The sequence below is a fragment of the Microtus pennsylvanicus genome, chromosome 12 (genome assembly GCF_037038515.1).
Source record: "Microtus pennsylvanicus isolate mMicPen1 chromosome 12, mMicPen1.hap1, whole genome shotgun sequence".
Classification (NCBI taxonomy): Eukaryota; Metazoa; Chordata; class Mammalia; order Rodentia; family Cricetidae; genus Microtus; species Microtus pennsylvanicus.
In genome coordinates this window covers 4,763,562-4,775,821 of record NC_134590.1, presented here as the reverse complement: position 1 = coordinate 4,775,821, position 12,260 = coordinate 4,763,562, and the positions used below count along the sequence as shown (strand labels likewise).

General features: G+C 45.2%; 1 protein-coding gene across 1 annotated transcript in view; it reads right to left on the bottom strand.

Annotated features, from left to right (window-relative positions):
• Window positions 1-403: 403 nt before the first annotated feature.
• LOC142832627 (estradiol 17-beta-dehydrogenase 11) overlaps window positions 404-12,260 on the bottom strand; it is a 36,706-nt gene continuing 24,849 nt past the window's right edge. The window contains exons 6-7 of the mRNA XM_075943228.1: window positions 4,266-4,382; window positions 404-1,168 (exon numbers count right to left, since the gene is read on the bottom strand). Coding sequence (XP_075799343.1) covers window positions 1,084-1,168; window positions 4,266-4,382 — 202 coding nt within the window. The 3' untranslated portion in view covers window positions 404-1,083. The remainder of the gene's footprint in view (window positions 1,169-4,265; window positions 4,383-12,260) is intronic.

Sequence of the window (12,260 nt, the reverse complement as noted above, 5' to 3'; positions counted from 1 at the left end):
GTATGCTGATATTCACAATGAGTTCTCTTACTGAAGCTTCTAGAGGCTTCCACCATGCCTACTCCACTGGCAGCTAAGGTTGACAAACCTATGACATATGTATAAGTGAGCCAAAAGAATAAAGCTATTACTAAAGGAGGCAGGGGCTACCATATCAGGCGCTTCTCCTTCCAGTGTGCTAATGGGCCAGATGTGGTGCAGAGTGGTGAGGATGGAGCCCAGTTGTTTATGCCTGTTAGGTTTGTACTTTGCCAATGGAGCTACATGCCCCACCCAACCCTGAACCTGACCATACAGCCCCACCTCACTGAACTTCACCTTCAAGAAGTTTCTGGAGACAAATCAAAACAAAGCAACGACAACAACCAAAAACAAAACAAAACAAAAACAAACAAACAAACAAAAAACCAAAAAGACAGACTTTATTGCATCACTGATTTTTCTTTAATTTAAAGGTCAAGTCATGTTCTATGTGTAGCAGAGACACTGAGGACTGAAATGTGGTCCATTCATTATTACCATTTGTAAATGTATTGTCCTGTACTTCAGCCTGAAAGCCCACAGATGCCTTTATCCTTGCAAGAGCATCTACCCCAGCTTCCTGGGACTGGTATTTCAGGAAACAGTGCTGATACATGGGTTGAAATGTTTCAGAGCACAGGAAAGCATGGAGAAATGACACTAGACACGGTCCTTCATTCCCTCTGGAGAGGCTAAAGTTTCTAATTTATATGGAACAGAGGAGGAAATGTGAATTACACAAGCTAAAAGTACAATGACAAATATCTTAAATAAAAATGGTCAGCACAAGTTCTGAACACTTGGGGATGAGCTGCAAAATCTGAAAAAATATTATCTTGAAATCGACCATCTTCCCCTCCCCTTTCCATAAGAACAACTCTTAAGGCCACTTGGTTCTATGATGGGAAACTGGCTTTCGTGAGTATGATCACACTTCAAAAAGAGACAGTGAAGAAACAAGATAACAAAAAACCCAGAAGATTGAAAACATTAAAATTTTGATTACTATGGGAAGGAATCAACTTGAGAGCAGTAAGTCAGCTTTTCATGAGACCAGAGTCATCATTTGTCTTTGTATCCAATAACTGCATCGAACTTAATGTTGAGCCTGTGCTTCAGAACTGCCAGGAACCGTTCCGGAAGGATCCTAGGAGAGACGCACAAGTATATTAGGAAAATGATACCAAGTACTTTTGAAAAACACATTCACTTAAAATTAATTTTTGTATTTCAATTCATTTCTTTGTTGTTGTTTTTCGAGACAGGGTTTCTCTGTAGTTCTGGAGACTGTCCTGGAACCCACTCTATAGACCAGGCTGGCCTCAGACTCACAGAGATCTGCCTGACTCTGCCCACCTCCCCCAAGGGCTAGGGTTAAAGGCCTGTGCCACCACTGCCCAATCTTTCACTTCCTTCTTAAATAAGTAAGTTAACTTTCACTAGGGTAGAAGTGTCCTGAATATCTTTTGAAATTTACACATATAAGTATTTATTTACTTTTAAAATAAATATGTTCTTTCCTTTTTTCAGAAGACCTCAGAGGGGAGGTATACAAAGCCGAACAGTTGAGATGCTAAAGGGTTAAAAACCACTGCAGCTGGTGAGGAAGCAGATGTGAGGGCTAAGATGATGTAATTCAGACATCACTGAAATGCTGTCCCGAAGCCAGAAAAGGCAGTGACAATGCAGGCAGTGCCCCTGGTCTTGAGCATAACAGTGAACAAATTAACCTTTGAGTTTGAATTTCTCATGCGTGTATGGAAAAAATTATGCCCAATTGTTCTTGTGAACAATCTCTATGTTGATATTAAAGGCTATGAGCAGTGACAGACACGCAGCTCATCTCATTATTTTCTCCCCGGAGTGTGCACTAAAGACTGTTTAGAAGTTTGTCACAGTCCAGTGGGTCTGAGAGAAAGTAAACGAGATGTATAGGTCAGTGTAATGGCGTACAGTGACCTGCCAGACAGCATTCAAACAGTGTTTGGAATCTGCACACCGCATACCGTAATGGTGATTCCAACAGTAAGAGCCGTAATTGCGGTATAAGGCCCCAAGGGAGTGCTTGTGGTGCACTTTAGATGGTTTTAATAAAAAGATTTCTTTCTTATTTTACATGGATGAGTATTTTGTCTGTATGTCTGTAAGTGCATGGTGTGTGTGCCTGGTATCCTCTGAGACTGGAAGAGGGCACTGCATCCCTTGGAACTGAAGAGAGCACTGGATCCCTTGGAACTGGAAGAGGGAACTGGATCCCTTGGAACTGGAAGAGGGCACTGCATCCCTTGGAACTGAAGAGGGCACTGGATCCCTTGGAACTGGAAGAGGGCACTGCATCCCTTGGAACTGGAAGAGGGCACTGCATCCCTTGGAACTGGAAGAGGGCACTGCATCCCTTGGAACTGAAGAGGGCACTGCATCCCTTGGAACTGAAGAGGGCACTGCATCCCTTGGAACTGGAAGAGGGCACTGCATCCCTTGGAACTGCAATTATGGATGGATGTGAGCCACCATGCTGGGAACGGAACCCTGGTCCCCCTGTAAGCACAGCAAGATCTCTTAACTGCTAAGCCATTTCTCTAGCCCTTCCCTTGGCTTTTTACCTAACCCTGAGGGCATGTTCAGCTGGGATTTGAGCAGAAGGGGCTAGAAGGCTTGTCATACTTAGATCTCCTAAGGTTGGTATTTTTTTTAATCTTTAGTTCAGAATGATTTTTTTTTTAATCAGATGCTGGTAGCAGTTACCTGTTAAAACACAGATTTCTGAGTCCAGACTGAAAGAATCTGTATTAAAATATCTAGAAGAGGGTGGAATCTACTTGTTAAGTAGATATCTCAAGCAACCCCATGAAGCTGTAGAAGCCCCTGTCTAGGCACAGAGGGCAAGGACATCTGTTTCTCCCAGTGCTCCTGTGAGTACTATTTGAACAGCCTCAAAGGCCACACAGGTTCTCGGGCAGTTCCTTAGGAGGGTGTGTGTTTTATGGGCATTCTTAGCACCCCTGATTTCTAATTTCTGCCAAGTCTGGGAGTCACCCAAAGAACTAGAGAGCAGGTCTCAAATATCAGTGCTTTCTGGGCCTCTCCAGGGAATTCCCGTCTGCACCAGAGAACGAGACAGCCAAAGAACACATCTTCTGGGGAGTTGGAGGGAATGAAAATTCTCATTCAAGGGAGCAGGAGATTTTGCACTCCTAACGAACTCTGAGTCACATGGATGTTCACAATGCAGGGACCACACTGCAAAGCAAGGCCCAGATCTCTAAAATTATAGATCATTTAGTGACTCCCATGCTTCAAGATGACTTTCTATACCGTGAAAACTCCCATGAGATCTGTGAATGTGGATCTAAAATATAACTTTTTTGTTACCGAACAAAGACTGTGACGAATCTGTGAACTGCCTCACTCAAAGCTTTTCAGGGTACTTTGCTAGTATTTCTTCCTGTGTTACAGATGCTGATTTTTATTTTATTTTAATTTGCTCGCTTCTGACGTATTTTTTGTTAGGGTTCCATATGTCACTAAAGGTCAGCAAACCGAAAAGGTAAGAGTTGTGGAGAGAGGACGGCCATCCATCTAGATGACGGAGGTTACAGCAGACAGCAGACCTATTTCCTGAGCAAGATTCTGCAGTGACCGTTCTGGACTCAAGAGATGGATCCCCATGGGAAGCTTCTCTGTTCTGTATGGTCTCCATTTAGAAGCCAGAAACCATGAGAGCTGTTGCTCCCGTGACAGCTGCCTTCTCCTACTACCATCTTAACGCTGTCAGTTGCAGAATTTAAGACCAAACCCAGTCTTCATTGGTAATGTGAGACCATGTCTTTCTTAGATGTCTTTGAAATTACCTACTGGGTCAGAACCCAGCACTGATAATAAGCATTTTACTTTACAAATGACAAAAAGATAAAAATAAAAAAAATCTAACCTTGGTCTCCTTTGGTCCTACTGTCCAATGAGTCTACTGCTAGAAATGCTTTAAAACAATCACGTTCATCAATGAGACATAATTTTTTTTAAAAAAAAAAAACAACTGACAAACCTTAAAAACACACGAAAGTGCTTCGGTGACTATTCCGGTCTTCTCTCGATGATTAGCACCCTCAGCTTTAAAAACTCAGAACCTCGTCGTCTCTTCTCATTTTGTCATTCACTCCCATATAAATGCATTAAATCCACTGATTTTAAATCGAGCAGGAACATGGTGACTTCTAACGTCAACAAACACAAGTGTCACTTACCTTTCAAATGCCATCAATAACTTGATAGAACTCGGAACAAATATCATTTTCTTCTCAGTGAGGATCCCGTACATGAGATTTTCCACCACCTCTTCAGGCTCCAGGGTGGGTCCTAAACTAAAACAGAGACAGGCTTCAGAAACAAGACAGCTCACTGAGCGAAGTTTGGTGTTGAACAAGAGGATTCTGCATTCAGAGGAAAGGCTGCTCTGGAACCACGAGTTCATAAACACCTGTGTGAATGGCATAGGACACTGGGGGCTACACTGTGGCCCGATACCCATCATCAGGAAGTCTACACTGTGGCCTGGTACCCACCACCAGGAAGTCTACACTGTGGCCTGATACCCATCATCAGGAAGTCTACACTGTGGCCTGGTACCCACCACCAGTAAGTCTACACTGTGGCCTGATACCCATCATCAGGAAGTCTACCCTGTGGCCTGGTACCCACCACCAGGAAGTCTACACTGTGGCCTGATACCCACCATCCGGAAGTCTACACTGTGGCCCGATACCCATCATCAGGAAGTCTACACTGTGGCCTGGTACCCACCACCAGGAAGTCTACACTGTGGCCTGGTACCCACCATCCGGAAGTCTACACTGTGGTCTGGTACCCACCATCCGGAAGTCTACACTGTGGCCTGGTACCCACCATCCGGAAGTCTACACTGTGGCCTGGTACCCACCATCCGGAAGTCTACACTGTGGCCTGGTACCCACCACCAGGAAGTCTACACTGTGGCCTGGTACCCACCATCCGGAAGTCTACACTGTGGCCTGGTACCCACCATCCGGAAGTCTACACTGTGGCCTGGTACCCACCACCAGGAAGTCTACACTGTGGTCTGGTACCCACCATCCGGAAGTCTACACTGTGGCCTGGTACCCACCATCCGGAAGTCTACACTGTGGCCTGGTACCCACCATCCGGAAGTCTACACTGTGGTCTGGTACCCACCATCCGGAAGTCTACACTGTGGCCTGGTACCCACCACCAGGAAGTCTACACTGTGGCCTGGTACCCACCATCTGGAAGTCTACACTGTGGCCTGGTACCCACCATCCGGAAGTCTACACTGTGGCCTGGTACCCACCACCAGGAAGTCTACACTGTGGCCTGGTACCCACCACCAGGAAGTCTACACTGTGGCCTGGTACCCACCATCCGGAAGTCTACACTGTGGCCTGGTACCCACCACCAGGAAGTCTACACTGTGGCCTGGTACCCACCATCCGGAAGTCTACACTGTGGCCTGGTACCCACCACCAGGAAGTCTACACTGTGGCCTGGTACCCACCACCAGGAAGTCTACACTGTGGCCTGGTACCCACCACCAGGAAGTCTACACTGTGGCCTGGTACCCACCATCAGGAAGTCTACACTGTGGCCTGGTACCCACCATCCGGAAGTCTACACTGTGGTCTGGTACCCACCATCCGGAAGTCTACACTGTGGCCTGGTACCCACCATCAGGAAGTCTACACTGTGGCCTGGTACCCACCATCAGGAAGTCTACACTGTGGCCTGGTACCCACCATCAGGAAATCTACACTGTGGCCTGGTGCCCACCATCCGGAAGTCTACACTGTGGCCTGGTGCCCACCACCAGGAAGTCTACACTGTGGCCTGGTGCCCACCATCAGGAAGTCTACACTGTGGCCTGGTACCCACCATCCGGAAGTCTACACTGTGGCCTGGTACCCACCATCCGGAAGTCTACACTGTGGCCTGGTACCCACCACCAGGAAGTCTACACTGTGGCCTGGTGCCCACCACCAGGAAGTCTACACTGTGGCCTGGTACCCACCATCCGGAAGTCTACACTGTGGCCTGGTACCCACCATCTGGAAGTCTACCCTGTGGCCTGGTACCCACCATCCGGAAGTCTACACTGTGGCCTGGTACCCACCATCAGGAAGTGCTGTAGTGACTGAATGTTGCTTGATGTACCTGCACTGCCTAAGTCAGACAACTTCTGAATGAAGTGCAATAACTCTAGAGTATTGTGGTTTAAAAGCCTAAAAGATAGGACTTTCAGAAAAATCTCAATTTCTTCTAACATCCCTATGTTGGGAGGAAATGCAATTATGTTAAATAAATGTTCACAATGGCTTTTGTAGAAACTATACATCAAGCTGGGTGGTGGTGGCACACATCCTTAATCCCAGCAGTCAGGAGGCAGAGACAGATGGCTCTCTGAGTTTGCGGCCAGCCTGGTCTACAGAGTGAGTTCCAAGATAGCTAGGGCTACATAGAGAAAGCCTGTCTCAGAAAACTAAAACCAAACCAAACCAAACCAAACCAAACCAAACAAACAAATCAAAACACTACATCAGTATTACAGGCCAATCTGTTGGGTCAGGAAGGAGGGTACGTTGGACAAGAAGGGAGACCAAGGAGAATTTCCAGACCAAATTGGGTTTGATTGATTTCTCATTTAAGTGGCTGAGTAATTGGGTGGGGGAACAAATACAACAAAAACTCAGGTTTTAATGCTTGTTGTTTCTTAATCTAAAAATGGGCTCAAGGCGGCAGCAGCATGGTGGCCAGTTTTAACAAGCGGCTCTCCAGAAGACAGGCTTCCCAGTTTTAACAAGCGGCTCTCCAGAAGACAGGCTTCCCAGTTTTGCAGCACTTGCTGATTTCCATGGTATTAATGCTCCTCCCATGGCAGGTTTCAGCTACCCATGGGGCATCTTCGGAGCACAAGCCAGCAGCTGTAGTGATATTTCACTTGTATTTTAATAAGTAAAGCTTGCCTGAAGATCAGAGAGTAAAACAGCCGCACTGACCAGGCAGTGGTCACACACACCTTTAATCCCAGTAGCCACACTAGTTTGCCATAGAAACTGGGCGGTGCATGCCTTTAATCCCAGTCCTGTAGAGGATTATAAAATGGGAGGAGACAGCTCTCAGACACAGTCTCATTCTGAGACTCCTGGAGGCAGGATCACCATTTTGGACTGAGGTAGAGGTAAGAGACAGTGACTGACTGTTTGGCTTTTCTGACCTTCAGGTTGAACCCCAATTTCTGTCTCTGGGTTTTTATTAATTGTGCTACAGGCAGCCGCACTGTCTGGAGTGTGATGAGGAACTAGACGTATGCTGTTAGCACGCTGTGGAGCTCTACTATACAGGTACCACCTTGCTATGTAATATCTATTTATGAACAAGCTGAAATAAAGTAATTTTTCTGTCATATATACACACATACAACTTGAAAATATTTCGAGGAAAAATAGAGCCATATACAAGAAGAGCAAATGTTTTAAAAAGTTGGTTATAAAAAAAAAGGATTATCAATTACACTTGGTCTAATAATGTAGATTATCAATTATCCTTGGTCTAATATTGTAGATTATCAATTATCCTTGGTCTAATATTGTAGATTATGCTGCATTGTTCATAATGCTAATTGAACAGAAAGAGATAAATTATTTCAAGAAGATCTTTAATTAAAAAGTTTGTTCTCGAAACAATAGGGTCTCTGTGGGGGTCCCTGCAACCACCAAGCCAGTAGAGCGTAGGAAATCCAGTCCATCACAACTCAGCAGCTGGTGCTGGTTCAAATTCCTAGAGTCTGAGCCCAAGCAGTTTATTGTAAGCATATTTAAGCACAGTACAATTTGAAGGGAAGTTTTCTCTATAATGCAATCCCCTATGCACAAGGACACAAAGTTACAACAAAGCTCAACTTAAAGTACATCACTTCTTCCAAGACGGATTCTAGAGATAGGCGACCTGTGTTAGCTCATGGGGCCTACGGGAGGATCTGGCATGGTCCCAGTCATACAGAGAGGATGTAGACGTCACCTGGGCTGTAGTCACCTCCGGTCCTGGTTGTAGGAGCTTGAGGGAGACCCTGGTCATACTGATAATATTGATCATCAGACTATTAGCGGTTCTAGAGATAGGTGATCTGTGTTAGCTTATGGGGCCTACGGGAGGATCTGGCATGGTCCCAGTCATACAGAGAGGGTGTAGAGGTCACTTGGGCTATTAGTCACCTCCGGTCCTGGTTGTAGCAGCTTGAGGGAGACCCTGGTCATACAGACAACGTTGCTCACCAGACTATTAATCACCTTCATCCCTAGTCTTCTGGGTTGAAAAACAGGTTATAGAGCCTTTCCTTTGAAAAGACAGCCCTGTGTCTAGAACATTCCTGGTTTCCCTCATGCTGTCTCTGAACACAAGGGCCTTTTTCTTCCAATAGGTCTCCAACCATAGGAAGCTAAAAGTGTCAGAATTGAGAGGAGAAACCAGAATCTGGCAGTCATAGTTGGAGACTTTATTCCTTACTTTCAACAGCATGTGAAACAATGAGACACGAGGCCACCAAGAAACAGAAGACTTCAAAACTACAAGGAGTCAGTGCTAGACTGACCCAACGTGGACAAAGCAGTCCCTTCACAGCAGCAGACTACATAGGCTTTTCAGGAGCACATAGAAAAAGTTTCTTTAGGGCAGGCCATGCATTAGACCTCAGGACAAGTCTAGGTAAGTGTAAAAAGATGGAAATGGAACAAATTATGTTCTGATCATAATGGTTGAAACCTACAATGGAGTGAAATTAGAAACCAGCAACATAAAGGGAACTGGAAAGTTCGCAGTCATGGGACAGTGAGCATCACGCACATGTACATCCAGTGGGCTAGAGAAACTACAGAAAACCAGATGCTTTGGATGAAAAGAAGGCACACCATAGCAAAATGTCTAATATAGTGCTCAGAGGGGAACCCAAGGCTGGCAACCTACATTAAAAAAGAAGGAAAGTATCAAATCAATTGATGGGATAGTCCATATTGAGAAGACATCCAAGCTTCCAAAGGAAAGAAGCAAGCCAGCTCTGATGTCTGTGAACTAGTACAATGACCAGCAGTAAGACAACTCTAAGGGAGCGGTAGTGGTAGAACTGGAAATCTGGCCAACTACCCAGGGCTAGTGAGGTCGTGGACTTTTGAGGAGACCCTATAACCATCACTCTACTAAACCATTGCAATCCCTAACTACACTCTAGATACTTATCCTTATAAAGTTCTTACCCTTCATGAGGGAAACTTCTCTTCATAACAGATGGAGACCATTACAGAAATCACAACCCATCAAAAGGCAGAGTTGTAGATCCCAGTTCAGCAGATATATCTACAACATAATCCCTGAACCTAAGGGTTGAGGTAGAAGGAGAGGGGGCAGAGAGATCGTCAGAGCCAGTGGAACAGACCATGTCTCTTAGAAATGTCAGAAGCTGAACGCATAAAATCTCACTAACGGGACTGCTTAAACGTGAGCTGAACAAGGACAACACCAGACATACTAAGACAGAAGGGAGAAGGCTCGTGGGACCTCAACTGTCGGCAAAGAACTACAGGGGACGGAGGAATGCCTGAGCACACCAGGTCAATCCTGAAGTCATATACATACAAGTAACATCATATGGACGAGCAGGTTGTACATATATGTTAAATAACACACACACACACAAAACAACAACAATTAAAGAAATTTGACAGGGTGGGGCATTCCATGGGAGCGCTTGAAGGGAGAAAAAGATGTAATTATATCAAAAAATAAGAAAAACATTTAAAAAGCTACCAGTCAAAATTAAACCAAATACAAAGCAAGTCAAATTGAGAAGTAGCAAAGATCTAATTAATTATAGCTCTGTGGAATAGAAGCCAGAAACACAGCAGAGAGAATCTATGAAATCAAACTGATTCGTTGAAAAGAACCACAAAATTAACAATGTCTTAAGCTAGAATAACTCAGGAAAATAGAAGACACAGCATATAAATCCAAGAATGAAAGCAGGGCCATTTCCAGGAGCTCGTGGAAACAAAGGTCCCGAGAGCACCATGAACAGCCAGCCGTGTTCCAGTAAGAGCCCACCTGACACGCCCAGGCCAAGGGTGCAGCCATGAAGACTGACTCAAGAAGAAGGTGAAAAATGGAACAGGACTTGGAAAGAAACTCAACTAGTACCCGGGTCTGACTATTAGCTCAGGCTAGCCTAGAGTTTCCTACATAGACTGAGCCATCACTGACCTGGAGATCCTAGCTACCACGCCCAGGTTCTCTGTATAGACCTGACTGTCCTGGAACTCACTCTGTAGACCAGGCTGGCCTCGAACTCACAGAGATCCGCCTGCCTCTGCCTCCTGAAGGCTGGAATTAAAGGCGTGCGCCACCACCACTCAGCTACAGCTTGCATTTGTTTTTAATATTTAAGGAGGAACTGACAGAAACCCTTTTCAAATTCCTCTAAGAACAGACGACAAGGAAACTTCTTGTTTTGTGTGGGGTCTTGATATTTAAGCCCAAACTGATCGTTACCCCGAGAGACTCAGTTTAGAACACTCTAAGATTAGAGGCTTCAGGGGCCACACCTGGTTTATAGGCCTTGCTCCATGCCCCAAAGCCTAAGGCTAATCAACCCCAGGCAGGAATCTCCAAAACTGGCCCAAAGCAACTGTGTTCCCTCTTCAGCTGATTATCCCAGGTATTTTGTCGGATTGACAGCTAGCTGACCCATCTCCCGGAGGAGTGCCTGTAATCCCAGTGACTGGAAGGCAGGTGGACCAGACGCTCATGGCAATCTCACTGCATACTTAGGTTGAGTCCAGCTTTGGCTGTAGGAAATGAGACGGGCAGAGAGAGTGTGAATATATCAAACCTGACCATGCAGGCTCAGAGCAGTGCATAGAGGCAACTATACAGTATATAATACGGTTTCTGGCATTTAGCAGGTAAATGTTTTGAAATAAGGCTGTTGCTAGCTGTCTTAGTGTTTCTATTGCTGGAACGAAGCACCATGGCCAAAAGCAAATTGGGGAGCGAAGGGTTTGCTTGACTTACGCTTCCACGTCACTGTTCATCATCAAAAGAAGCCAGGACAGGAACTCAAACAGGGCTGGAATCTGGAGGCAGGAGCTGACGCAGAGGCCATGGAGGGTGCTGCTTACTGACTTGCTTCCTCTGGCTTGCTCAGCCTGCTTTCTATAGAACCCAGGACCACCAGCCAGGGTTGACACCACCCTCCATGGACTGGTCATTAACTGAACATGCCTTACATCTGGATCTCATGGAGGCCTCTCCTCAGCTGAGGCTCCGTCCTGATGACTGGTATCAAGTTGACACACAACCAGCCCGTACATTAGCCTAGCTTATTTAATAAAAATAACTTTTAGTTCTCAAGGACTTAATTGGAATGCATAGTATTTAACTTCCATAGATTTAGACAACAGTGAATTTTAGACTTTCTGGAAGGCTTGTTTCTTACACCGTGTTACAAGAAGTGATAAATGACACTTGAGTGCCTTTTAAGAGTGGATTTAAATGCCAATATTATCATGAGACATCATTTCAAATTCAGCCACTTGGAAGCTGCTTAGTCTCTTCAGTGAGTAACCTGACTTTGGGTAATCATGTCTGAGGTTCTGTTCTGTTGCTCATGGGTGAGCTGTTAGATTATCTGTAAGCCTCGGTCGCTCATCTACCAGATAACTAGACAGCATCTGCCCCAGTGCATGAGGTGTAAGAAAAAGACCCTCTGTGGCCAGTCACATTTTAAAAAAGTTCTGTTTCTTGTATGGATGTAGTTTTGCCAGAAGAGGGCGCTCTTGCATTGTCCAACCATGTTTTAGGGTGAGATCAAAAGAGTAATAGCTTTAAAATGCGGCACCTGATTTTAATAACTGAAAGATACCCGGAGTTTTAAGAACACAGGTGCCAATATGTTACTTTAACATCTAAATCCCGAGATAAGAGGGAAGCTGCGAGTGGTATTTTGGCACACCTGCTCTTGGATTTAATGAACAAGATTTCCCTTCTCCTTAACTCTGCTCCCAGCCCAGCTGACCTGTTGGTGTCCTTTTTCTTCCTTCAAGGCCAAATTAGAGTTTTACAGCCAATTCAGATGGAATTAAGAATTGGATTTCTGAACAAGAAAGTCTTGCTTTGGGGCTTTTTGTTTGTTTCTGTTTTGTTTTTCT